The 27,396-nt window shown below is 50.6% G+C and overlaps 1 protein-coding gene and 1 long non-coding RNA gene across 2 annotated transcripts; one reads left to right on the plus strand and one right to left on the minus strand.

The window, feature by feature from the left end:
- Positions 1-261: 261 nt before the first annotated feature.
- Positions 262-1,998, minus strand: LOC141073679 (E3 ubiquitin/ISG15 ligase TRIM25-like). The gene has a single exon (XM_073561032.1). It carries the CDS (start codon positions 1,996-1,998, stop codon positions 430-432), a length of 1,569 nt encoding a protein of 522 aa, XP_073417133.1. The 3' UTR covers positions 262-429.
- Positions 1,999-23,042: 21,044 nt separating this feature from the next.
- LOC141073680 (uncharacterized) lies at positions 23,043-26,573 on the plus strand. Its single transcript, XR_012227041.1, has 3 exons — positions 23,043-23,120; positions 25,628-25,766; positions 26,483-26,573. It is a non-coding gene; the product is annotated as an uncharacterized lncRNA (long non-coding RNA).
- Positions 26,574-27,396: the final 823 nt, after the last annotated feature.

Raw genomic sequence — 27,396 nt, forward strand, 5'->3', positions numbered from 1 at the left:
ATGAAATTTTACCACTAACATGAAGTACAATATGTCACGAGAAAAACAATGTCAGAATCACCGGGATCCATAGAAGCGTTCCAGAGTTATGACCTCATAAAGGGACAGTGGTCAGAATTGTAAAAATTGGCCCGGTCATGAACGTGCAAACCACCCTTGGGGGTGAAGGGGTTAAACAGAACAATAACTTTAACCAGAAACATGAATTAAGTGCAGAGACTCGTACGGCAACTTGTCTTCTAGGACGGGGATCTTCTTATATATAGTTCACAACATAAAACAAGTCAGAAAGATCCAACTGAATCCCCCCATTTGTGGTTTTCCAACAGCATTACTGAACATATCTTTCGAGAACGTAGGAGGTCTCCACTTGGAAATTCCAGCAACGTCCATTGGCAGACATCCCCCCTTGGACACAAGAAACCAATTCTATTCACACATTTTGTTGCCAAACTGATCTGCGAAAAGTGGAAGTGAGCGCGTCGGCGATCCAATTTTCAGCCATCCACTCCCTCCTAGATATAAGACGGCATGGACAGGTCCAGAGAAAGTGGTGGTGAAAGTGTAGAGTTTCTCGATGGGATCACCGAGCTCAAAGAAGGAGAGTGTCCCAGCCTTGCTGTCCAGGTAAATGCCTAGTCTCAGGGTTGAGACCTTCTGAGACAGTTTGATTTTCCTACCGTCGTGTCTTGCAGAATACTCGTGATGAAAGCAACACAAGCACCAGGATTTCTCATCGTCCCCGATCCTAGACGTTGGCTTTTTCTTGCCTATACTGGGATAGACAACTCCTATCCTCCAACAACCTTTGTCACAAGTCTCAACTTCCCAGTAATATCTTCCCGAGAAGCTCTGAGTGCTCAGCACCTGATAATTTACCTGCGTTTGTGGAATTTTGCTTAGTTTTCTTTTCATCTTGGTACAAGATGCAGTTTTCTGGTCTTTGGACACCGTGATGCTGCGCCCGGCTGTGCCCACATCCAGTAAGATGTCTATGGCACTGTTCCCTCTGTAGGGGCCATTGATATTGGCCATAATATCATGCAATTCTCTCCATAAAGTCTCTGAAATGAGGACCGGGTTGAAATTGTCCACACGAAACTCATCTACTAGGATCACATTTTCTCTGTTGGTTCCTTCAGCTTCAATGTGACCTTGGCCAGCAATCTCAGGCTTTGGTATCGGAAAATTGCTGATCTCCTGGATGCATGCGATCTGCTTGGATATTTCGTTCTCTCTCACTTCCAGTCGTTTAATACAGTCGTCAACGGAGAAGGAAACTTGCTCCTCGTGCCTTCGGATCTCATTTAGGATGCGAATCTCCAGGGAAGAGAGGTTTCTTTTAAGATTTGCAAACAAAGCCTTCGTAGCGAAAGCGTAGTTGTCTGCTAAGGTCTGCATCTTTCGTCTGTGGAGCAGATGGTTCCCAGTGCAGTTTGCGATAATCTCTCTCTTTAAGGTCAGCTTCTCCAGCAGTTTTTTCAGGTTCGTGCTCTCGCTGGGCCTGGCGTGTTCCTGAGTCTGATTATTTACATCTTCAGGACTGAAATAATCCAGGAGTTTACTATGGATAATGCATTTTCCAGTCTGGGAAAACAATGTGGGAGCAACCAGAACATGTTCAGGAGACTTGTTGTGGACGGCGATGTGATCATTACACAGCGAGGCCTCACACAAGAGGCAGTACATTACAGCGGACACTGGTGCAGTAATACAATAGGTGCAGGAGATGCCGACTATGGATGTCTTCGGTGAGAAGGACTGAAGACGCTTCACTATGTTACACAGGGTAATGTTCGGGTGAGGACAAGGTCTCATCGTAAACCTTTTCCTACAACAGGGGCAGTAGTGGATCCCGGATGACGCTTGGCTGTCCAGGGTGTGGCGAATACACAAGTTGCAGAAGTTGTGTCCACACCTTAGGGTCACCGGGTCCGTGTACATACAGAGGCAGATGGGGCACCTCAGCTCATCCTTCAGGTCAGAAAACGACGACATCTTTACACGTGAAAAGTCTATAGGAAAAAGAAAAAAGGGAAAATGTAAAACCAATAAATATGAATATAAGAGGCATCAGAAAACAAAGACAGTAAAAGCTACTGCAGATCATTCACTGCAACCGGATAGAGACCGAACAGGGGCCAAACTGCAGGTCTGAACAGACTGCAACCAAAATAAGGGGCAGCAGGAAAACCTCCCCCAGGGTCTTCTCCAGAAGTTAGTCCCATCCAAGTCTACTGTATGGGAGAAGTGACGCGCAACCTCCGTTCCATTCACCTCTATGGGAGGAACAACCTCTGCTCCATTCACACCCAGGTAAATGGAGCAACGCACGACCTCTGCTCCATTTACCTCTATGGGAGAAGGGACCTCTGCTCCGTACACCTCTATAGGAGGAACGTCCTCCGCTCCATTCAACTCTATGGGAAAAGCAATGTGTGACCTCCATTCCATTCACCTCTATAGGAGTGACACATGACCTCCACTCCATTCACCTCTATGGGAGAAGTGACCTCCGCTCCGTCCACCTCTATGGGAAGAAGGACCTACGCACCATTCACTTCTAAGGTTGGTCACATCTCCCACAGAGGTGGACGCCCGGGGCGGAGGTCCCTTCTCCCACAGAGGTGGACGCCCGGGGCGGAGGTCCCTTCTCCCACAGAGGTGGACGCCCGGGGCGGAGGTCCCTTCTCCCACAGAGGTGGACGCCCGGGGCGGAGGTCCCTTCTCCCACAGAGGTGGACGCCCGGGGCGGAGGTCCCTTCTCCCACAGAGGTGGACGCCCGGGGCGAAGGTCCCTTCTCCCACAGAGGTGGACGCCCGGGGCGGAGGTCCCTTCTCCCACAGAGGTGGACGGGGCGGAGGTCGCTTCTCCCACAGAGGTGGACGCCCGGGGCGGAGGTCGCTTCTCCCATAGAGGTGGAGGAAGCAGTGGTACATACAGTAATGTGTGGACCCTGAAGCTTTCTGTCGGCCCTCCTGCACCATTCCCACCTGTGATGCCCCGATCACTGCATTGTGAGGCTTTTCCTCACTACAGGAGCCACAACACACCAGCCACTGACACTGGACCGGCCCCGATACTAGACACCGGCGTTATACACACGAGGCCCCTCATATTACACCTAAACTTACCTCACGGAGACAAAACCGCCTGCGGACTGCGGAGCGACTGCGCGGTACCTGTACCTAGCACACTGACCACGGTAAATGCTAGACTGTATGGGCTCCTTCCAGGTGTGATGTCAGTTCTGGGGGCGTGTCATACCGGGAGGGGACGTGTTCTGACAGCAAAGGCAGGAAGAGAAGACCCACGTGTCTCTGCCGTCTGGTGCAGGGAGAGAAGCCTTCATATTCACATTTGTCTCTGCTGTCTGGTGCCGGCGTCTGTGAGCAGCAGGGAGGAGGTCAGCGGCGTCAGTGACAGACAGGAGTGTAAGTAACAGGTTGGTGTTTTCTTAGATGTTTGGTTGATGGGGGCTGATACTTCGGGCTAACTAGTGGGATTTGGGGGCTTATCTGGGAGCTGTTGGGCTCCCGGAGAGGGGGTTAATGCACACTTGTGGGGTCTGGTAGTCCCGTGAGAGGAGGGGGCTAATGCGCGCTTGTGGGGTCTGGTAGTCCCGGGAGAGGAGGGGGCTAATGCGCGCTTGTGGGGTCTGGTAGTCCCGGGAGGGGGGGGGCTAATGCGCGCTTGTGGGGTCTGGTAGTCCCGGGAGGGGGGGGCTAATGCACGCTTGTGGGGTCTGGTAGTCCCGGGAGAGGGGGGCTAATGCGCGCTTGTGGGGTCTGGTAGTCCCGGGAGAGGAGGGGGCTAATGCGCGCTTGTGGGGTCTGGTAGTCCCGGGAGAGGAGGGGGCTAATGCGCGCTTTTGGGGTCTGGTAGTCCCGGGAGAGGGGGGGGCTAATGCGCGCTTGTGGGGTCTGGTAGTCCCGGGAGGGGGGGGCTAATGCACGCTTGTGGGGTCTGGTAGTCCCGGGAGGGGGGGGGCTAATGCACGCTTGTGGGGTCTGGTAGTCCCGGGAGAGGGGGGGGCTAATGCGCGCTTGTGGGGTCTGGTAGTCCTGGGAGAGGGGGGGCTAATGCGCGCTTGTGTGGTCTGGTAGTCCCGGGAGAGGGGGGGGCTAATGCGCGCTTGTGGGGTCTGGTAGTCCCGGGAGAGGGGAGGGGCTAATGCGCGCTTGTGGGGTCTGGTAGTCCCGGGAGAGGGGGGGGGCTAATGCGGCCTTGTGGGGTCTGGTAGTCCCGGGAGAGGGGGGGGGCTAAAGCGCGCTTGTGGGGTCTGGTAGTCCCGGGAGAAGGGGGGCTAATGCACGCTTGTGGGGTCTGGTAGTCCCGGGAGAGGGGGGGTTAATGCGTGCTTGTGGGGTCTGGCTGGTTCTACTTCTAGGGCGGGTACTAATGCATGCTTGTGGAGTCTGGTTGGGTCCCGGGGGGGTTAATGCACGCTTGTGGGTTCTGTTTGGGTCCCTGGGGTGGTTAATGCATGTTTGTGAGGTCTGGTTGGGCTCCCGGGGGATTAGTGCACGCTTATGAGTTCTGGTTGGATCCCAGGGGTGGTTAATGTACGCTTGTGGGTTCTGTTTGGGATTCTGGCGGGATTGTGGGGTCTGGGTGGGCTCCTCACTGTGGGGGGGATTAGTGCACGTTTTTGTGGTTTGGTTGGGCTCCAGGGTGGGTTAATGCATGCTTTTGGGGTCTAGTTGGGCCCTGGGTGGGTTAATGCTAGTTTGTGGGGTATGGATGGACCCTGCATTTACCCATCCCAGGAGCCAACCAGACCCCCCAAGTGTGCATTAGCATCCCCCCAGAAGCCCACCATATCCCACAAGCGCAGAGGGGTTAATGCACGCATGTGTGTCTGGTTGGGCTCACGGGGAGGGGGTTAAAGCATGCTTTTGTCAGCTCCTTGGGGGTCTACTGCAGGGCCCAACCAGACCTCGCAAGCGTGCATTAACCCTCCCCCGGGGCCCTACCAGACCCCACAAGCATGCGTTAATCCAAGGTTCCCCAACTCCAGTTCTCAAGGCTCACCAACAGATCATGTTTTCAGGATTTCCTTAGTATTGCTCAGGTGATAATTGCATCACCTGTGCAATACAAAGGAAATCCTGAAAACATGATCTGTTGGTGGGCCTTGAGGACTGAGTTGGGGAACCCTGCGTTAATCGACCCCCAGAAGCCCAACCAGATCCCACAAGCGTGCATTATCCCCAGTAGGACCCAACCAGACCCCACAAACGTGCATTAACACCCCCCGGGGACAAACATACCCCAGAAGCGTGCATTAACTCCCGGGCCTGTCTGTATCTGTTGTGACTTGAAAGGGGGGATTGATTTTGGGGTAGGAGCTCAACTGGTAGGGCTTTTTGTTTGGGGAAGAGGTGCCATCTGGTGGCGGTTTATACGTGGGGGGTGTCCGGGGGTTTATGCTGGGGAAGCTGGACATCCGATGGGACTTATGCTGGGAGGGGGTGGACATCCGATGGGGGTTTATGCTTAAGGAGGGGGTGGACGTCCGATGGGGGTTTATGCTTAAGGGGGGGTGGACGTCCGATGGGGGTTTATGCTTAAGGGGGGGTGGACGTCCGATGGGGGTTTATGCTTAAGGGGGGGGTGGACGTCCGATGGGGGTTTATGCTTAAGGGGGGGTGGACGTCCGATGGGGGTTTATGCTTAAGGGGGGGTGGACGTCCGATGGGGGTTTATGCTTAAGGGGGGGTGGACGTCCGATGGGGGTTTATGCTTAAGGGGGGGTGGACGTCCGATGGGGGTTTATGCTTAAGGGGGGGTGGACGTCCGATGGGGGTTTATGCTTAAGGGGGGGTGGACGTCCGATGGGGGTTTATGCTTAAGGGGGGGTGGACGTCCGATGGGGGTTTATGCTTAAGGGGGGTGGACGTCCGATGGGGGTTTATGCTTAAGGGGGGGTGGACGTCCGATGGGGGTTTATGCTTAAGGGGGGTGGACGTCCGATGGGGGTTTATGCTTAAGGGGGGGTGGACGTCCGATGGGGTTTATGCTTAAGGGGGGGTGGACGTCCGATGAGGTTTATGCTGGGGAGGGGTCAGGGGTGGACGTCCGATGAGGTTTTATGCGGGGGGTTGATGTCCAATGAGGGTTTTATGCTGGGAATGGCATCCGATAGGGGCTTATGCTTAAGGGGGTGGACGTCCAATGAGGGTTTATGCCGGGGGGGATGTCCGATGGGGGTTTATGCTTAAGGGGGGTGGACATCCGATGGGGGGTGGACGTCCAATGGGGATTTATGCTTAAGGGGGTGGACGTCCAATGGGGGTTTATTCTGCGGGGCGTGTGGACGTCCGATGGGGGCTTATGCCGGGGGGGGTGGACATCCAATGGGGGTTTATGCTGGGAGTGGCATTCGATATGGGCTTATGCTTAAGCGGGGTGGACGTCCGATGAGTTTATGCTGGGGGGTGGATGTCCGATGAGGGTTTATGCTTGGCGTATGGACGTCAGATGGGGGCTTATGCTTGGTGGCGTGTGGACGTCTGATGGGGGTTTATGCTTGGGGGTTGGACGTCCGATGGGGTTAATTCTGTGGGGGAGGGGCATCCAATGGGGGGTTTAAGCTTGGGTGGCATCCGTTGGGGGGTTTTGCTTGGGGGTGGAGGGTGCATGATGGGGATTTATGCTTGAGTGGGCGTCTGATGGGGATTTACGCTTGGGGGAATGGGGCATTTGGGCTTTGATAGGTTTATCATGTGGGGTCCACTGATTAGTGTGAGTTGGAGGTTTATGGTTGGATGGGGGTTACCCTGTGTGGCCCTCTGGTGGTTAATGCTTCATTGGGGCACACAAAACTATGGTTGTATGCTGCTTATGCTAGGAGGGTACACCACCAACTGGCATGAAGCTAATCCGTTTTAGCTTAGTTGCTGTCAGTATGAGGCAGACATGGGTCCGGACCACCCAGGCTGGTTTCTGCCTTAGGTCTTGATTTTTTTTTATTAATGATTTCCCTTTTTCTTTCAGATATGGCTTTTAGGGGCAACAGAATGGAATTATCACTCTGATCTCCCACCTAGAGTTGTCACTACCACATCATCTGTGGTCTACGAGGCAGGGCCCTAACACATTAAGAGTGTTTGCTGTTTTCCGGCGGACGGTCCTTGCCACTAGTCCCCTACCCTCTCGCCTGCCTGAGCCAGATAGAGTAGGGAGGGAAGACAAATCCGCTACCTGCCAGTAGCCCGAAAGTCTGTGTTCAAGCTATTCCATGTCCATCTTCATCACCAGTCTGCAAATAAGGATTCAAAATCTTCAGGACAGGTATATCCTACTGGGCAGTGAGGGGGCTCCATTGAAAAAATGAAGGGACAAGACAAATATGTCCTAGTTTTCCCCTGAGCAATATGGACATCTCCTGGGGAAACCTTCCTATTCATGCGGCCTCCTCGTTTGACAGAGGCTCCTGCGACCCTACTCTTAAAAAAATCCAGGCTCTTGTCTAGCCTCTGGTGGCCGGGCCATACCGCCAGAACCCTGAACAATCATGCACGCCAACTTTCTAGAGCTTCCTGCCCTCTGCCTATCAGGGTAAGAGTACTTTTCTTCTGCAACAGAGGACTGAACTCCTGCTTCCCAAGAGGTGCACAGTCCAATTGTGATTGTTTTGGAAATGTTCAGTCCAAAAAAGCAACCAACAGGACATCTCTCCTACCTGCCAGGAAAAGAGACCTTCCTTCAGGCGTCCACAAACCCATCAGCGCTGGTCTACTACGCCTGGATCTAGCAGAATTCCATTTGGCATGACGGGGCGTTCCCACCTTGATGTCTCTCAGGGTTGTCGGCCGTCTCCTTCACTATTCAAGGCTGGTATTATGATATCTGGTCCTAGACACCGGAAGCAGGCCCCGGGGGGGCGAGCCACAGACCCATCAGTCCTGCCCGCATGCACCAACAGCATATTACAGTTGTACAATACATAAGAAATGCATTACATGAAACAAGCAAAAGTTTTCAATGCAAAAAAAGTGAACTTTTATAAAATTAGAAAGGTTTCTACATATGTTATTTAGCCAGTATTTCTGTACGTAAGTCTGAGATTTCTGTGGGAAATCTTAATTTGTTCCTCTTAAGCTGGTTCTGAATGTAAATAAAACATTGCTCTGATTTATAAGTCTCTGTAATGATTGAGTCACCGTAGGAGGCAAAAACAGAAATGCTAGCTAAGTCCAGAAAACCAGAGAGGTTGGCAGCTATCGGATTGTAGACCCCTGATCCTATCCACATCAACTAACAGTAGCCGTGGGGGGTTCCTACGATGCCCTAGACCCCTCGATCACAGCCGGAGAATTAAATAGGCCTAAAGAAAGAAAGAGGAAATCTAAACTGCCCCAGAGCAGACCGACAAAGCAATAGGCAGCCCCCAACATATAATGACGGTGAAGCAAGATGAAAACACTAACACAGACAGAAAGATAGACTGAGCAAAGACAGGGCCCAAGCTAACTAGATAGGAAAGGACAGGAAGGCTGCTGTCTGCAATCCGTGAAAAACCCTATGAAAATAAGAGCCAACAGACTGACAGTGAAAAAAGGCCCTGAAGACGCTAGGCTTCAAAAAAGTTATGTCAGTACTCAGGAATATTCTAAAGACAGAGCAACCGGCAAAAGGAGATTCAGCTCACCCCAGCAGGGAATGGCAGAATCCAGAAAAGCAAGGAAAACAAAAACAAAACACAAATGCTAACAGGCAAAGCAGAAAACAGCTTTAGAGGAGCAGGAATCAGACTGGTGTCCTAGAAGTCCACAGAGAAATCACCCGCAGGGCAGAAGGGCGTTGGCAGCCTTATATCCAGTCCGTGACTCCACTCAGCCAGTCATCCTCATTAGGCTCAGGTGCCTGATAATCAGGCTCATTACCTTCCTTTACCAGAATAGGGAGTTCACCAGACCTCAGTGACGAAGGGGAAAATGAACTCACAACAAGTCTCCATGTTGTAATTTAGCCTTTTATTTCATGTGTGGGGCAGGACAAGCCCATGATGCATCTGTGTAACATGTAGAGTACTGTAATAACAGGGTGAGACAGGTAAACCACTTTTGAAACCGTGAAGTTCACTTGTACAAGCTGCATAGATGTGAACCTGCCTAAAGGGAACCTGTCACCAGGATTCCCCATAAAGAATGATACGAACTGGTGTGCATGGAGCGTGTAAGGGCACGTTCACACTGGCCACTGAACAGAAAAAAAACACATGATTGAATACCCTGCAGTAAATGGCATAGTGCATGAAAATGATATAGGGGTTTTAGTTAACATGTTCTTTATTTAAAAAAATAAAAGCCAAAGCCATCCCACCACTTCACGGTGACGTAATTGGGACAGTTCTAACTTTAATGCCCCCCCTATATAAAGTACTACCACTACCTGTATGTCGCCGCACGACCACTATTTGAATGCTCTTATATAGACACAACATTCTAGAATGCCAATCTGCATAACTTTGTTGTTTTTTTTTTTTTTATTAATTTGCCTGCGGGTCAGTCCCATCCAATGGGCTGCGCTAGTCTTAATCCGGTGCCTCACTGTCTATATTTGAGTCAACGACGCGTCCTAAGTCCATCCACATAGTGTCTTCCATCGTGGTCCGGTGCAGACTCGCTTCACTCTGCGCTTTGCAATACTTTGCTTTGTGATTAGCAGGGCAGAGACGTGTTCCTGCACAGAAGCGTCATGGGGGAGGTTGTGTGGATGATGTAGGATGCATCATCCACGGGAAGGAGGACTGTACTGGAAGAACAGTGACAAACATAATACCCAACCGCCCCATAGGTAAGATGTTATTCACATTTGCCTCAGACCACACGTGAGGACGTTTCCAGACCGTGCCTCAGACCACACGTGAGGACGTTTCCAGACTGTGCCTCAGACCACACGTGAGGAAGTTTCCAGACTGTGCCTGCCATGCCTCAAAGTGGCACAGAAAGCAGAGTAGAAAGTTGGTCATTGTATTTTAACCCCTTCATGACCAAGCCTATTTTGACCTTAATGACCAGGCCATTTTTGCAATTGTGACCATTGTCCCTTTATGAGATAACTCTGGAACGCTTCAACGGATCTTAGCAATTCTGAGTATTTTTTCGTGACATATTGGGCTTTGTTAGTGGTAAATTTAGGTCGATTAATTTTTGCGTTTATTTGTGAAAAAAATCAAATTTGGCTAAAATTTTGCAATTTTCAAACTTTGAATTTTTATTCTGATAAACCAGAGAGTTATGTGACAGAAAATAGTTACTAAATAACATTTACCACATGTCTACTTTACATCAGCACAATTTTTGAAAAAAAAATTTATTGTTAGGAAGTTATAAGGGTTAAAAGTTGACCAGTGATTTCTCATTTTTGCAACAAAATTGACAAAAAAAACTTTTTTAGGGACCACCTCACATTTGAAGTCACTTTGAGGGCTCTATATGGCAGAAAATACCCAAAAGTGACACCATTCTAAAAACTGCACCCCTCAAGCTACTCAAAACTACATTCAGGAAGATTATTAACCCTTCAGGTGCTTCACAGAAACTAAAGCAACGTGGAAGGAAAAAATGGACATTTTCATTTTTCCAACAAAAATTTTCTTTTAGCATCAATTTTTTTTCACTTTCACATGGGAAACAGGATAAAATGGATCCTAAAATTTGTTGGGCAATTTCTCCTGAGTACATGGATACCTCATATGTGGTTATAAACCACTGTTTGTGTGCACAGCAGGGCACAGAAGGGAAGGAGCGCTATTTGACTTTTTGAATGGAAAATATGCTTGAATATTTAGCGGTTGCCATGTCGCGTTTGGAGAGTCCCTGTGTGCCTAAACATTGGAGCTCCCCACAAGTGACCCCATTTTGGAAACTAGACCCCCCAAGGAACTTAACTAGATGCATAGTGGCCACTTTGAACCCCCAGGTGCTTTACAAATTGATCCGTAAAAAGAAATTACTTTTTTCACAAATTTTCTTTTAGCCTCAGTTTTTTTGATCTTCACATGCACAACAGGATAAAATGGATCCTAAAACTTGTTGGGCAATTTCTCCTGAGTACAAGGATACCTCATGTGGTCATAAACCACTGTTTCGGTGCACGGCAGGGTCCGGAAGGGAAGGAGCGCCATTTGACTTTTTGAATGGAAAATTAGCTACAATCGTTATCGGACGCCATGTCACGTTTGGAGAGCCCCTGTGTGCCTAAACTGTGAAAACCCCCCCACAGGTGACACCATTTTGGAAACTAGACCCCTTAAGGAACTTATCTACATGTGTAGTGAGCACTTTGAACCCCCAAGTGCATCACAAAAGTTTATAACACAGAGCAGTGAAAATAATCATTTTTTTCCTCAATGATTTTTTAGCACACTATTTTTTATTTTCCCAAGGGTAACAGGAGAAATTAGACCCCCAAAGTTGTGCAATTTTTCCTGTACGCTGATACCCCATATGTTGGGGTAAACCACTGTTTGGGCACACATTGGGGTTTGGAAGGGAGGGAGCACCGTTTGACTTTTTGAACACAAAATTGGCTGGAATCAATGGTGGCACCATGTTGCGTTTGGAGACCCCCTGATGTGCCTAAACAGTGGAAACCCCTCAATTCTAACCCTAACCACAAGCCTAACCCTAATTCCAACCCTAATTCCACCCTAACCCTAATTTCAACTCTAACCCTATTTCCAACCCTAATTCTAACCCTAATGGAAAAATAAAAATATTTACTTTATTTCATTATATGTGCCTACCTATGGGGGTGATAAAGGGGGGGTTTATTTACTTTTTATTTTACTTTGATCACTGTGAAAGTTTATCACAGTGATCAAAATGAATGAATGAAATCGGCAGCCGCAGATTCTGGCAGGCGCACTGCGCATGCGCCTGCCATTTTCCAAACTGGCGGCACACCACCGGGAGTGACGGCGGCACTCGGAAAGGTACCGGGGGAGGGAAGGTGGGGGGAGCAGATGATGACAGCGGCAGCTGATCGCCACTGTCATTCAGCGGCGGGGGGCAGATCGCCCCTGTTAACCGTGTGGGGGGGTCAGATCGGTGTCCCCAGCCATGTCCGATCCTACTGCAGCATCGGCCATGGCTGGTTTGTAATATTTCATTGATGAAATACTATCGCTCTGATTGGCTGTTAAAAGAGAAACAGCCAATCAGAGCGATCGTAGCCACGTGGGGTGAAGCCACCCCCCCTGTATCTGCGGGTCTGGTGACCTTTCATTGACCCCGGTCACCCGACCCGCAGGGGGGCTTTAAATCCATGACAGCATATGCGTCATTGGTCGGATTGGCACCGACTTTCATGACGCATACTCTACCACTGGTCGGGAAGGGGTTAAGTCACTACTTGTAGGGGGTCATTACTGTATATACAGGAGATGTGGTGGGTACATACTAGGAAGCGCCTGTCTTAATCCTGTTCATTTAGACACTTCATATGTTCAGGTTTTAAATACATTAGATAGGGACTGCTCCATTAAGGGTTACCTTGATGAGGTGGAGTGGCTTGGTATACACTTTTTTGCAAAAAAAAGTATCGACTAAATACCCTGTATTTGTTGTCATCACTTTAACAGCACTTGCTGATTATTGTCATATTTTCTACTGCAGGGTATTTTTGCACATTTGTTATTCTGTGATTTCTTTTTGTGTTTCAATAATATATACCTGACAGGAGCCCATACAGTCTGTAACTACAATAATATATACCTGACAGGAGCCCGTAAAGTCTATATTTACAGTAATATATACCTGACAGGAGCCCATACAGTCTGTATCTACAATAATATATACCTGACAGAAGCCCATACAGTCAATTCAATTCAAAGAAGCTTTATTGGCAGGACTAAATACACATTAGTTTTGCCAAAGCAAGTGTACAAAAGGGGATAGGGACTGTAGGGATGTTGGGTAGGGGCTGTAGGAAAGGTGGATGGAGGCAGATCCAGGGTGGGGCTATAGAAGTCCATGGCATAGGGAAGGTGGATGGGGGAATAGGGGCACATCCAGGATGGGGCTATAGAGAAGTCCATGGCATAGGGAAGGGTGATGTGGGCAGATCCAGGGTGAGGGCCATAGAAGACCGTGGCATATCATGGTTGTCTTACTTGTCACTGCTCGCTCTTCTTCTCCCAGCAGGATATATGTTTTCTCTTCCTCCATGGTGATGAAATCCGGGAAGAGATGTGAGAGTCTCCTAAAGTGAGTATCCCTCACTGCTGAGTATTTGGAGCAGTGTAGCAGGAAGTGCGTTTCATCCTCCAGGGCCTCCTGGTCACAGTGTTGGCACAGTCTTTCCTCCCTGGGCTTGTAGCTGTGCCTGTGTTGGCTGGATTCGATGGCCAGACTGTGGGCACTGAGTCTATATCGGCTCAGGATCTTGCGGTCTCTGGGGTCCGGGATATGGGGCCAGTCTGTAGTCTCTCTGTAGACTCCGGTACATGGTCAGTTTCTGTGAGATGATGATGTTGTTCTTCCAGTCACTTACGTACCTCTCCTGGCCTTCGTCTACCATCTTCCTGATTCCGGCTTTTGTCAGGTTGTTGTGATTGGTGTTCTGGTCAGGATGGGTTTGGGTGGGCTGTTCCAAGGGTCCTGGTTTTTTTGTTTCACCTACATGTGTCAGGGCTTTATGGTGATGGGAGCTTGGAATGCTCCTATGTAGGTGAGCCCAGAATGATAGTGCCCTCTTTAGAACCATTAGGGTATGTGCACACGGTGCGGATTCTGCTGCGGATCCGCAGCGGTTTTGGCCCTGCGGGTCCGCAGCAGATTTAGGTTTGTTGTACAGTACCATTGTTTTCAATGGTAAACTGGAAAATGCTGTGCACATGCTGCGGATTTTTCCACGCGGATTTGCTGCGGTTTACAATCCACAGCATGTCAATTCTTTTGTGCAGAACCGCTGCGGTTTCACACCTCATCCATTATGTGGTGTGAAACCGCAGGGCAAAACCGCAGGCAAATCCGCAGATAAACCGCAGGACTTTAGTCCTGCGGATTTTACTACAAAATCCGCACCACCAAAAAACTACGTGGGCACTTGCCCTTAGGTGTAGAGGGAATCTGCCCAGGTCAGTCCAGCAAGCACTGTTGGAGGTGCTCCGATGGACTTGGAGAAGGTGCTTGCAGAATTCCAGGTGGAATATTTCTGTTGGGCTGGAATCCCACCTTGACCAGTCTGGGTAGGTGTGAGGACCCCAGACTTCGCTGCCATACAGTAGGATTGGGGTGATGATAGAGCCAAAGATTTTTAACCAGACCCACACTGGTGGCTTCAGATGGTAGAGTTTCCTTCGGATGGCATAGAAGGTTTTGCATGCCTTGTCTTTCAGGATCTCTATGGCTTATTTGAAGCTTCCTGACTAGTGAATCTCTAGGTCCAGGTAGGTATATTTGTCTGTTCCTGTAAGGGCGCAGGAGCCCATACAGTCTGTATCTACAATAATATATACCTGACAGGAGCCTGTACAGTCTATATCTACAATAATATATACCTGACAGGAGCCTGTACAGTCTATATCTACAATAATATATACCTGACAGGAGCACGTAGAGTCTGTACCTACAATAATATATACCTGGATGGAGCCCATACAGTCTAGCATCTTCAGTAGTGAGCTGGCTAGACTGTATGGGCTGCAGTAAGGAACTGGAAAGAGCCCATATATTCGACTGGCTTTAATAATTTATACCTTGAAGGAGCACATACATTCTAGTGTCATGTATTGGCTGCAGTCAGGGCCAGGCAGCAGCCCATAATGTTTGCTATCTTCAAGAATATATACATGGAAGGAGCCTATACAGTCTAGCACCTTCAGTAGTGAGCCAGCTAGACTGTATGGGCTGCAGTAAGGCACCTGGAAGGAGCCCATATAGTCTAGCATCTTCAGTAGTGAGCCGGCTAGACTGTATGGGCTGCAGTCAGGCACCTGGAAGGAGCCCATACAGTCTAGCATCTTCAGTAGTGAGCCGGCTAGACTGTATGGGCTGCAGTAAGGCACCTGGAAGGAGCCCATACAGTCTAGCATCTTCAGTAGTGAGCAGGCTAGACTGTATGGGCTGCAGTAAGGCACCTGGAAGGAGCCCATACAGTCTAGCATCTTCAGTAGTGAGCCGGCTAGACTGTATGGGCTGCAGTAAGGCACCTGGAAGGAGCCCATACAGTCTAGCATCTTCAGTAGTGAGCCGGCTAGACTGTATGGGCTTCAGTAAGGCACCTGGAAGGAGCCCATACAGTCTAGCATCTTCAGTAGTGAGCCGGCTAGACTGTATGGGCTGCAGTCAGGCACCTGGAAGGAGCCCTTACAGTCTAGCATCTTCAGTAGTGAGCCGGCTAGACTGTATGGGCTGCAGTCAGGCACCTGGAAGGAGCCCATACAGTCTAGCATCTTCAGTAGTTAGCCGGCTAGACTGTATGGGCTGCAGTTAGGACCTGGAAGGAGCCCATACAGTCTAGGCTCAACCCACTGACCACAGCGACAAGGCGGGCGCTGTTGATTGGCTGGTTCCTGTCAGAAAAGTGCGAGGTCAGTCACACTTCCGATTGGGTAAATGCTAGACTGTATGGGCTCCTTCCAGGTGTGATGTCAGCTCTGGGGGCGTGTCATACCAGGGGGGGTGTTCTGACAGCAAAGGCAGGAAGAGAAGACGCCATTACACATGTCTCTACGGTAAATGCTAGACTGTATGGGCTCTTTCCAGGTGTGATGTCAGTTCTGGGGGCATGTCATGACAGCAAAGGCAGGAAGAAGAGAAGCCTCAATTACACACTGTCTCGGCTGCCTCTCTGGTGCCAGCGTCTGTGAGCAGTGTGGAGTGAGGTCAGTGGCAGACAGGAGGTTTAGTAAGTAACAGGTTGGTGTCTTCTTAGATGTTTGGTTGATGGGGGCTGGTACTTGGGGCTAACTAGTGGGATTTGGGTGCTTATCTGGGAGCTGGTGGGGTCTGGTTGGGTCCGGGGGGGTTAATGCATGCTTACAGGGTCTATTTGGGTTTGGGGGGGTTAATGCACGCTTTTGGGTTCTTTGGGTAGGGGTTAATGCACGCTTACGGGGTCTGGAGGGGTTAATGCTTGCTTGTGGGGTCTGCTTGGGGTCCCAGGGGGGTTAATGCATGCTTGCAGGGTCTATTTGGGGTCCGGGGGGTTAATGCATGCTTGTGGGGTCTGTTTGGAGCAGGGGGCTTGGGGTATATAATGCACACTTGTGGGTCTGGTTGTACTTCGGGGGTACTAATGCATGCTTGTGGGGGGTTAATGCACGCTTGTGGGGTCTGGTTGTGCTTTGGGGGGGTTCTAATGCATGCTTGTGGGGTCTGTGTGGGGCAGGGGGGTGAGGGTTAATGCACGTTTACGGGTCTGGTGGGGTCCGGGGGGGGTTAATGCATGCTTGTGGGGGGTTAATGCACGCTTGTGGGGTCTGGTTGTGCTTTGGGGGGGTTCTAATGCATGCTTGTGGGGTCTGTTGGGGCAGAGGGGTGGGGGTTAATGCACGTTTACGGGTCTGGTGGGGTCCGGGGGGGTTAATGCATGCTTGTGGGGTCTGGTTGGGGGTGGGGGGTTAATGCATGCTTGTGGGGTCTGGTTGTACTTCGGGGGGGGGTACTAATGCATGCTTCTGGGGTCTGTTTGGGGCAGGGGGTGGGGGTTAATGCACGCTTATGGGTCTGGTGGGGTCCGGGGGGGTTAATGCATGCTTCTGGGGTCTGGTTGGGGGTGGGGGGCTAATGCACGCTTGTGGGGTCTGGTTGTACTTCGGGGGGTACTAATGCATGCTTCTGGGGTCTGTTTGGGGCAGGGGGTGGGGGTTAATGCACACTTTGGGGGTCTGTTTGGGGCAGGGGGTGGGGGTTAATGCACGCTTGTGGGGGTCTGGTTGTACTTCGGGGGGTACTAATGCATGCATGTGAGGTCTGCTTTGGGCTCCCAGGGGGGTTAATGCACGCTTGCAGGGTCTGTTTTGTCAGGGGGGTGGGGGTTAATGCACACTTGTGGGGTCTGCTTGGGCTCCCAGGGGGGTTAAGGCTGGCTTGTGGGGTCTGTTTGGGTCGAGGGGGTTAATGCACGCTTGTGGGGTCTGGTTGGGTCCTGGGGGGGTTAATGCACATCTGAGGGGTCTGGTATGGTCTCCGGGGGGGTGTTAGTGCATGCTCCCGGGGTCTGGCTGGGTACTGGGGGTGTCTGGTAGTCCCGGGAGAGGGGAGTTAATGCACGCTTGTGGTGTCTGGTAGTCCTGGGAGAGGGGGGTTGATAATGCATGCTTGTGGTGTCTGGTAGTCCTGGGAGAGGGGGGTTGATGCACGCTTGTGGTGTCTGGGAGTCCCGGGAGAGTGGGGTTGATGATGCGCGCTTGTGGTGTCTGGTAGTCCCGGGTGAGGGGGGTTGATGATGCGCGCTTGTGGTGTCTGGTAGTCCCGGGAGAGGGGGGTTGATGATGCGTGCTTGTGGTGTCTGGTAGTCCCGGGAGAGGGGGTTTGATGATGCGCGCTTGTGGTGTCTGGTTGTCCCGGGAGAGGGGGGTTGATGATGCGCGCTTGTGGTGTCTGGCAGTCCCGGGAGAGGAGGCTTGGTGATGCGCGCTTGTGGTGTCTGGCAGTCCCGGGAGAGGAGGCTTGGGATGCGCGCTTGTGGTGTCAGGCATTCCCGGGAGAGGAGGCTTGGTGATGCGTGCTTGTGGTGTCTGGCAGTCCCGGGAGAGGGGGGTTGATGCGCGCTTGGGGTGTCTGGCAGTCCCGGGAAAGGGGGCTTGGTGATGCATGCTTGGGGTGTCTGGCAGTCCCGGGAGAGGGGGCTTGGTGATGCGCGCTTGTGGTGTCTGACAGTCCCGGGAGAGGGGGCTTGGTGATGCGCACTTGTGGTGTCTGGCAGTCCCGGGAGAGGGGGCTTGGTGATGCGCGCTTGTGGTGTCTGGCAGTCCCGGGAGAGGGGGCTTGGTGATGCGTGCTTGTGGTGTCTGGCAGTCCCGGGAGAGGGGGCTTGGTGATGCGCGCTTGTGGTGTCTGGCAGTCCCGGGAGAGGGGGGGTTGATGATGTGCGCTTGGGGTGTCTGGCAGTCCCGGGAGAGGGGGGTTGATGATGCGCGCTTGGGGTGTCTGGCAGTCCCGGCAGAGGTGGGTTGATGATGCGCGCTTGGGGTGTCTGGCAGTCCTGGGAGAGGGGGTTAATGATGCAGGCTTGGGGTGTCTGGCAGTCCCGGGAGAGGGGGGTTAATGATGCATGCTTGTGGGGTCTGGTTGGGGGTTAATGCACGCTTGTGGGCTCTGGTTGTACTTCGGGGGGGTACTAATGCATCCTTGCGGGGTCTGCTTGGGCTCCCAGGAGGGTTAATGCACGCTTGCCGTGTCTGGTTGGGTCCCGGAGAGGGGTTAATGCACGCTTGCCGTGTTTGGTTGGGTCCCGGGGGGGTTAAAGCACGCTTGCCATGTTTGGTTGGGTCCCGGGGGGAGGTTAATGCACACGCTTGCAGGGTTGGGTAGTCCCGGGGGGGGGGCTTAATGCACGCTTGTGGGTTCTGTTTGGGTCCTGGGCAGTTAATGCACGTTTGTGTGGTCTTGGTTGGGCCCCCAGGGGATTAATGCACGCTTGTGGGTTCTGTTTGGGTTTCCGGCGGGATTAATGCATGCTTGTGGGATCTGGGTGGGCTCCTTACTGTGGGGGGGATTAGTACATGTTTTTGTGGTTTGGTTGGGCTCCGGGGGGGGGTTAATGCATGCTTTTGGGGTCTAGTTGGGCCCCGGGGGGGTTAATGCACGTTTGCGGGGTCTGGGTGGACCCTGCATTAACCCACCCCAGAAGCCCACCAGATCCCATAAGCGCGGAGGGTTTAATGCACACTTGTGTGTCTGGCTGAGCTCACGGGGAGGGGGTTAATGCATGCTTTTGTGGTCTGATGGACTCCTTGGGGGTCTAATGCAGGGCCCAACCAGACCTCTCAAGTGTGCATTAACCCTTCCCTGGGGCCCTACCAGACCCCACAAGCATGCGTTAATCGACCCCCAGAAGCCCAACCAGACCCCACGAGCGTGCATTATCCCCAGTAGGGCCCCCCGGGGACAAAGAGACCCCACAAGCGTGCATTAACTCCTCCTGGTCTGGTTGGGATCTTGGGACAGGGGGGATTTAATGCGCAATTGTGGTGTCTTGGGGACTTGATGCTAGGGCAACGGGGCCTGTCTGCATCTGTTGTGACTTGAAAGGGGTGGATTGATTTTGGGGTAGGGGCTCGACTGGTAGGGCTTTTTGTTTGGGGAAGAGGTGCCATCTGGTGGGGGTTTATACTTGGGGGGGTATGTGATTGGTCCGACGGGGGTGGACATCCGACGGGGGGTTTATGATGGGGAAGCTGGACATCCGATGGGACTTATGCTGGGAGGGGGTGGACGTCCGATAAGGTTTATGCTGAGACGGGGTCAGGGGTGGACGTCCGATGAGGTTTTTTGCGGGGGGTGAATGTCCAATGACGGTTTTATGCTGGGAATGGCATCCAATAGGGGCTTATGCTTAAGGGGGTGGACGTCCGATAGGGGCTTAGGCTTAAGGGGGGGTGGAAGTCCGATGAGGGTTTATGCTGGGGGGGTGGACGTCCGATAGGGGTTTATGTCGGGGTGGACGTCCGATGGGGGTTCATTCTGAGGGGTGGACGTCTGATAGGGTTTTATGCTTGGGGGCGTGTGGACAACCGATGGGGGCTTATGCTTGGGGGCGTGTGGACGTCCGATGGGGGCTTATGCTTGGGGGCTTATGCTTGGGGGCGTGTGGACGTCTGATGGGGGCTTATGCTTGGGGGGGTGTGGACGTCCGATGGGGGCTTATGCTTGGGGGCGTGTGGACTTCCGATGGGGACACGTTAGTAGGCTGCAGGCATGCAGTTGTGTGATGATGATGATGATGTGAGGCTGCACGCTAGAGGGTTTTGGAGGCTGCACGGTGGAGGCTCCACGGTGGAGGCTCGGATGATGATGATGGGAGGCTGCACGGTGGAGGCTCGGATGATGATGATGGGAGGCTGCACAGTGGAGGCTGGGATGATGATGATCATGATGGGAGGCTGCACAGTGGAGGCTGGGATGATTTTGATGGGAGGCTGCACAGTGGAGGCTGGGATGATGATGGGAGGCTGCACAGTGGAGGCTGGGATGATGATGGGAGGCTGCACAGTGGAGGCTGGGATGATCATGGGAGGCTGCACAGTGGAGGCTATGATGATGATGGGAGGCTGCACAGTTGGGGCTGGGATGATGATGGGAGGCTGCACAGTGGAGGCTGGGATGATGGGAGGCTGCACGGTGGAGGCTCGGAGAATGATGATGGGAGGCTGCACAGTGGAGGCTGGGATGATGATGATGGGAGGCTGCACGGTGGAGGCTCGGAGGATGATGATGGGAGGCTGCACAGTGGAGGCTGGGATGATCTTGGGAGGCTGCACAGTGGAGGCTATGATGATGGGAGGCTGCACAGTGGAGGCTGGGATGATGATGATGGGAGGCTGGCTGCCAGGAGGATGGATGGGGGGAGTGGAAGGAGGCTGCCGGGATGTGTCAGTTTTTGTGTTTACTGCATGCATTTGGCTGCATGTAAGGCCGGCTTCACACCACGGTTTTTAGGATCCGGGGCTGTCTGATGTGAATCGGACAGCCCTGAATCCGATTTGGCCCCTATTGTATCCCTATGAGGCTGGATGGCAGCTACTTGCTATCTGTTTTGCTGTGTTTGTGTGTGTGTGTCCGGCTGGATCTGGGGGATATGGTTTTTTGCCCCGGGCAAAAATTGATCAAAACCGAATCTCGTGCGATCCAGCACCCAATAACATGGGAGTCTATGGGTACTGCATCGCTCCGGAACTTTCAAAAAATCGGGCCTGTTCCTGGGTGCTGAACGAGCGGCGGCTTTGAAAGTCAAGCCGCGCTTGTTCAACACCTGGACAGCGCAGCTGATAGAGCCGCCGGCTGAAATTTCAGCATTTGGACAGCGGCAGGAGCGCGCACTAATGATTCCAGCAGAAAACCGTATCGGACGGGTTCTGTTTCTCCGGGCCTGTCGGGTTCCGTCCGTTGCATCCTGCAAAACACAGGAGGGCGCCACCGCTTCCTAAGTGCATGCACAAACCCAACGCACTTAGAGTGCCACCATCTTTGCATACCCAAGTGTTCAAAGACTGCAGCAACGTCAGTAAGGCGCACTTTTGACGGTGCGCAGCGCAGGTCAAAGCGCAACTAGCGCACGACCTGCGCACGATCGGCGCACCCTATGCTAAAGATAGGGTGCGCCGATCGCAGGCGCCGCCGTCCGCTAGGAGGCGGCGCTACAGGCAAGGGGCGGGCACGCCGGGCAGAGAGCCGGATCGGGGGCGGAGCTACCCCCGGCCGTGCGCGCGCTGAAAAAGCGCTAGTGTGAAACCGGCCTTAGGCTGCTGTATGTGCTGACAGGTGTGCATTTGCTAGTCATTTTTCCAGCGTATACATTGCTTTCGTGCGTGCACACTTATGCGGTCACTATCTGGAGGGTAGGGAGGCAGCATATAACGGGAAGAGCACAGAAGCGGCCAGAAACAGCACACAGGAAGGGGGCAAAGACATCTCAAGAGAGGCCACGGGGGACACGAGAAAAAGCATAACATAAGACCTCACGCAAGGAAAGTGCATGGAGAAAATGGCTGCCGGCCACAGGGTCCCCATCACTGCCCTCCCAGTGCTGTAGCATTGGGCACCCACTGAGTGTGTGTGTGTGTGTACATATACACTCACTGGCCACTTTATTAGGTACACCATGCTAGTAACGGGTTGGACCCCCTTTTGCCTTCAGAACTGCCTCAATTTTTCGTGGCAGAGATTCAACAAGGTGCTGGAAGCATTCCTCAGAGATTTTGGACCATATTGACATGATGGCATCACACAGTTGGCGCAGATTTGTCGGCTGCACATCCCTGATGCGAATCTCCCATTCCACCACATCCCAAAGATGCTCTATTGGATTGAGATCTGGTGACTGAGGAGGCCATTTGAGTACAGTGAACTCATTGTCATGTTCAAGAAACCAATCTGAGATGATTCGAGCTTTATGACATGGCGCATTATCCTGCTGAAAGTAGCCATCAGATGTTGGGTACATTGTGGTCATAAAGGGATGGACATGGTCAGCAACAATACTCAGGTAGGCTGTTGCGTTGCAACGATGCTCAATTGGTACCAAGGGGCCCAAAGAGTGCCAAGAAAAAATTCCCCACACCATGACACCACCACCACCAGCCTGAACCGTTGATACAAGGCTGGATGGATCCATGCTTTCATGTTGTTTACGCCAAATTCTGACCCTACCATCCGAATGTCGCAGCAGAAATCGAGACTCATCAGACCAGGCAACGTTTTTCCAATCTTCTACTGTCCAATTTCGATGAGCTTGTGCAAATTGTAGCCTCAGTTTCCTGTTCTTAGCTGAGAGGAGTGGTACCCAGTGTGGTCTTCTGCTGCTGTAGCCCATCTGCCTCAAAGTTCGACGCACTGTGCGTTCAGAGATGCTCTTCTGCCTACCTTGGTTGTAACGGGTGGCAATTTGAGTCACTGTTGCCTTTCTATCAGCTCGAACCAGTATGCCCATTCTCCTCTGACCTCTGGCATCAACAAGGCATTTCCGGCCACAGAACTGCCGCTCACTGGATTTTTTTTCTTTTTCGGACCATTCTCTGTAAACCCTAGAGATGGTTGTGCGTGAAAATCCCAGTAGATCAGCAGTTTCTGAAATACTCAGACCAGCCCTTCTGGCACCAACAATCATGCCACGTTCAAAGGCACTCAAATCACCTTTCTTCCCCATACTGATGCTCGGTTTGAACTGCAGGAGATTGTCTTGACCATGTCTACATGCCTAAATGCACTGAGTTGCCGCCATGTGATTGGCTGATTAGAAATTAAGTCTTAACACACAGTTGGACAGGTGTACCTAATAAAGTGGCCAGTGAGTGTATATGTGTGTGTACTGTAATCATACAAATTCCTAAAATGCTGTATTTCTTTTTTTTTTCTAGACAATACAATGGCAAAAAATAGATTCAAAATCTGAGTCACTATTTATAGATGTCCACTGCACTGTTCCATCCGCTGATATGGTATAGTATCCTCAGTCCTCTAATTATGGATAAACAGTAACAACACATTTTAAAGTTATAACTTCAAGTGTGAATATATGATACTATAAGACGCACCTAGGTTTTATAATAGGAATATTGTTATTGTCAAGTCAAAACTGTGGTTGTGATGCTCTGTTTTGGGGGTGGTCTGCTGACACTTTGGGGGGGTAATGTCCACTTATTGTGCACTAATATGCCCCATCCTAGTGTCTAAATGTTTACAAATGCTTGTATTGTGTTTTCCTGTTCTCAATAGAATACATAGTGAATTCACATAACACTGTGTGAACCAGTCTACAATCAAGATCTGTAAATGTATATATAAAGTGCTATTAATTGCATGGAGGGTGTAAACATGATACAAGGGAGCAGATTTTTAGGGCAAAATAGCGTAAGATATAAGTAAGGTGGGGTTATACAAAGCGCTAAAGCAATTCTCTCTTTAGTGCATGCTGAAAGCTGGGGTACTGTAAATCAGTCAATGTGTACTGGGTAGTGAAGGACATACAATTAGCACAGCTACAGACACGTGTGTCGGTGATAGAGATGGGAAGGAAATGTAGGGCGGTGAAGAACTTTTGCGAAGACAGGTAAGTGATAACTGACATGTAGCACAGCGCAGATCTGTTAACATGACGGGTAGGTTATCTATAGAGATTAGAAGGAGATGTAAGGGTACTGTCTCACTAAACGACGTACCAGCGATTCCAACCACGATATGACCTGGTCAGGATCGCTGGTGCGTCGCTACATGGTCGTTGGTGAGCTGTCAATCAGGCAGATCTCACCAGTGACCAGCCACCAGCCTGCAGCCACTCTTGGAAATGATGCTGCGCTTGGTAACCAAGGTAAATATCGGGTAACTAAGCAAAATGCTTTGATTGGGTACCCGATATTTACCCTAGTTACCAGCGCACAACGCTTAGCGCTGGCTCCCTGCACTCATAGCCAGGGTACACATCGGGTTACCAAGCAAAGCGCTTCGCTTATTTACCCGATGTGTACCTTGGTTACCATCGTCCGCAGCTTCCATATGCCAGCTCCATGCTCCCTGCACATTCAGATCGTTGCTCTCTCGCTGTCAAACACAGCGATGTGTGCTTCACAGTGAGAGAGCAATGAGCAAAAAATGAACCAGAGCTGGGTGTAACCATCAGCAATTTCACAGCAGGGGCCAGTACGCTGCTCAGTGTCACACACAGCGAGATCGCTAATGAGGTCACTGCTGCGTCACAAAAAACGTGACAGCAGCGATCTCGCTATGTGAAAAGTACCCCTAAAGTGATGCAGAACTGTGGAGCGGACGGGTAGGTAATAGACAGAGATAAGGAGATGTAAGGCGGTGCAGAACTGTGTAGAGTACAGGTAGGTTATATATAGAAATGAGATGTAGGCTGGTGCAGATCTGTGGAGATGATAGTTAGGTGACACACAGAGAGAAGGAGGAGATTTAGGGTGATGCAGAACTGTGGAAAGGACATGTAAGTAATGAGATGAGATGAGATGTAGGGTGATGCAGAACTGTGGAGAGGACGGGTAGGTGATACATGATGGATGAGATGTAGGTGGTGCACAAGTGTGGATAGAGTGGGTGATACTAGGGAGGAGTTGAACATATTTGTTTTGTTAAAGGGAACCTGTCAGGTCGCTCTACCGCTCAATCCTATCACTACCTGTCCCTGCACCTTCCTATGTAATCCCTAACTATCCCTGTCTGACCTAAAGGAGCCCAATAATGAGTGAGAAAAATAACTTGTATAGTTACGTGTAGTATCCAGTTGGAAACTAAATAGGCGGGCTCCAGGCTCCATTGTTCCCTCCTCGCGCTGTCTCCACATGTCCCGCTGGGCATCGTCATTCCCCTTTGGCTGTGCCACGTCCTTTTTGAACTGGCCGCCTCTTCGGATCACGTGATAACCGGGCCGAACTGTCATGTCCGGTCTGGTGCATTGTGGAGCTGATCACGTGGTACAGGCTGTGCTCCAGCGCATGCACAGTGCGCATATTGAAGCCGGCCCATACCACGTGATCAGCCCCACAATGCACCGGACCAGACATGACGGTCCAGCCCGGTTATCACATGATCCGAAGAGGCGGGCAGTTCAAAAAGGACATGGCACAGCCCAAGGTGAATGTTGACGCCCAGTGGGGCATGTGGAGACAGCGCGAGGAGGGGAGAATGGAGCCCGGAGTCCGCCTATCCAGTCTTCAACTGGATACTACATGTAACTCTAAGCTTATTTTTCTCCCTCATTATAGGGCCCCTTTAGCTGAGATAGTGATTTGTTAGAGGGGTAGCATGACCTGACACGTTCCCTTTAAAAAAGCACTTTACAGTCTGCTAATAGTGTCACTTATTCATTTTTTTTTCCTCACACTTTATATAAAATATAGGCATATGGTATACTTTGCATGTGTTTTATTTTAATGTATTTTATTATAGATTGAAACTAAAATACTTATTCCTCTTCTAAAAAATTTTTTAGGCATTGTCGACCGAACACAGCACCCGGCTACAAACGTTTGATTACTTACAGGATGCTCTGCAAGCGATTAAAGAATTCAAGGAGTGTACAACCTCAAATTATGTTGTTGTTGAGAAAAACAAAGATTTTGGCAATGAAGGTAATGTTTAGGTATAGGGTGTGTATATTAAAAAGGAGCTGTCACCCCCCTGGTGCTTTGCAAACTGAAAGCATCCCTGAATACAGCTTGTCTGCTGCATTCAGGAAAGAGCTCCCCCATGTCTCTAGCCCCCCTGTACTACGAGAAATACACTTTAGAAAGTTTCCAGATAGTGAGTCCGGAGGGCATTAGTGGTTATGGAGTCCTCGCAGCTCATGGGGCTTCTCCCCACCTCCGACTTCTCTGTGCCGCTTCCTGTTGCTCTGTGCCCCCTCCTCAACCGGAACAAGTGTGTAAGCGTATGATCTCACGCAGGCGCACAGCAAGACCGTGACGTGAGCTGCCGGATCCTGCTCTTGACAAGTCCTCGCTGAGAAGGAACAGAGAAGCAGGGAGAACCCCATGAGCAGCGAGGACTCCATAACCACTAATGCCCTCTGGACTCACTATCTGTAAACTTTCTAAAGGCTATATCTCGGAATACAGGGGGGCTAGAGACATGGGGACCCCTTACCTGAATGCAGCAGACAAGGTGCATTCAAGGGTGCTTTCAGTTTGCAAAGCACCAGGAGGTGACAGGTCCTCTTTAACCTAATTGTGTAAATTTTATTTGAAATAAATTTTTTTTTTTATTTATATAAAATGAGGAATCACCACACTTTTAAACCAAAATTTCATATGTTTAATATAAATTATTTATATTGCCTTTTCCACAGAAGTTCAATAACACAAAAATAAACTTGAAGGATGAAGGCTGCACTGAATAAAATGAATCCTGACTTCTGCCTTTTGTTACTATAATTAAAAGATTGACACCTGTTCTGAGTTTTGGAGTCACTCCTGTTTTTGGCACACTAACTGGATGGGCAATGATCAGGGAAAATCCTGAAGTATGAAACCAGCTTAAGGCAATGCAAAACTTGAACAAAAAATTTTTTAAGCTGGCTTCACACCACTGGTTTTTGATGTCAGGCTGTGTCTGGTGTTTTGCTGGATGCAGCATACACAGACTGACAGCTCCAGACCGAACAGAATCGGAGGGCAAATATGCCCTCAATTCCTGTTTTCTGCCGGAATCGGCAGTCATGGCTGCTGTAGCTGACCCTTGCTGAAATGTTAGAATCGCGGCTAGCAGGGAGCTCACAAAAAAGCTAGACAAGTTCCTTGTAGGATGTAGTTTCAAAAATAGGGTCACTTGTGGACAGTGTACACTGTTTATGAACATCAGGGGCTTTGCAAATGCAACACGGTGGCAGTTAATGATTCCAGATGATTTTAACATTTGACAAGACTAATGACACTCCTTCCCTTCTGAGCCCTGTCGTGCGACAAAACAGTGGCTTTCGAACACATATGCGGTATCAGTGTACTCATTAGAAATTGCAGCTTAAAATGTCTGGTTCATTTTCCCCTAACTTTATAACAAAAAAGTGTATAGTTCAGAAATTGTGCTGATGTAACGTAGACATGTGGGAAATGTTATTTTTGAACCATTTTGTGGCATATATCTGCTTTAGGACAAAAAAGTTGAAAGTTGTCATATTTTCAAAATTTATTGTAAAAAAGCAAAAAAAAAAAAAGGGCAATAACACGTGAAGAACAATCTCCGAATAACTGGGATCCATTGAAG

This window comes from Dendrobates tinctorius, unplaced genomic scaffold (genome assembly GCF_039654945.1).
Source record: "Dendrobates tinctorius isolate UK_male_01 unplaced genomic scaffold, ASM3965494v1 ptg000312l, whole genome shotgun sequence".
Taxonomy (NCBI): domain Eukaryota; kingdom Metazoa; phylum Chordata; class Amphibia; order Anura; family Dendrobatidae; genus Dendrobates; species Dendrobates tinctorius.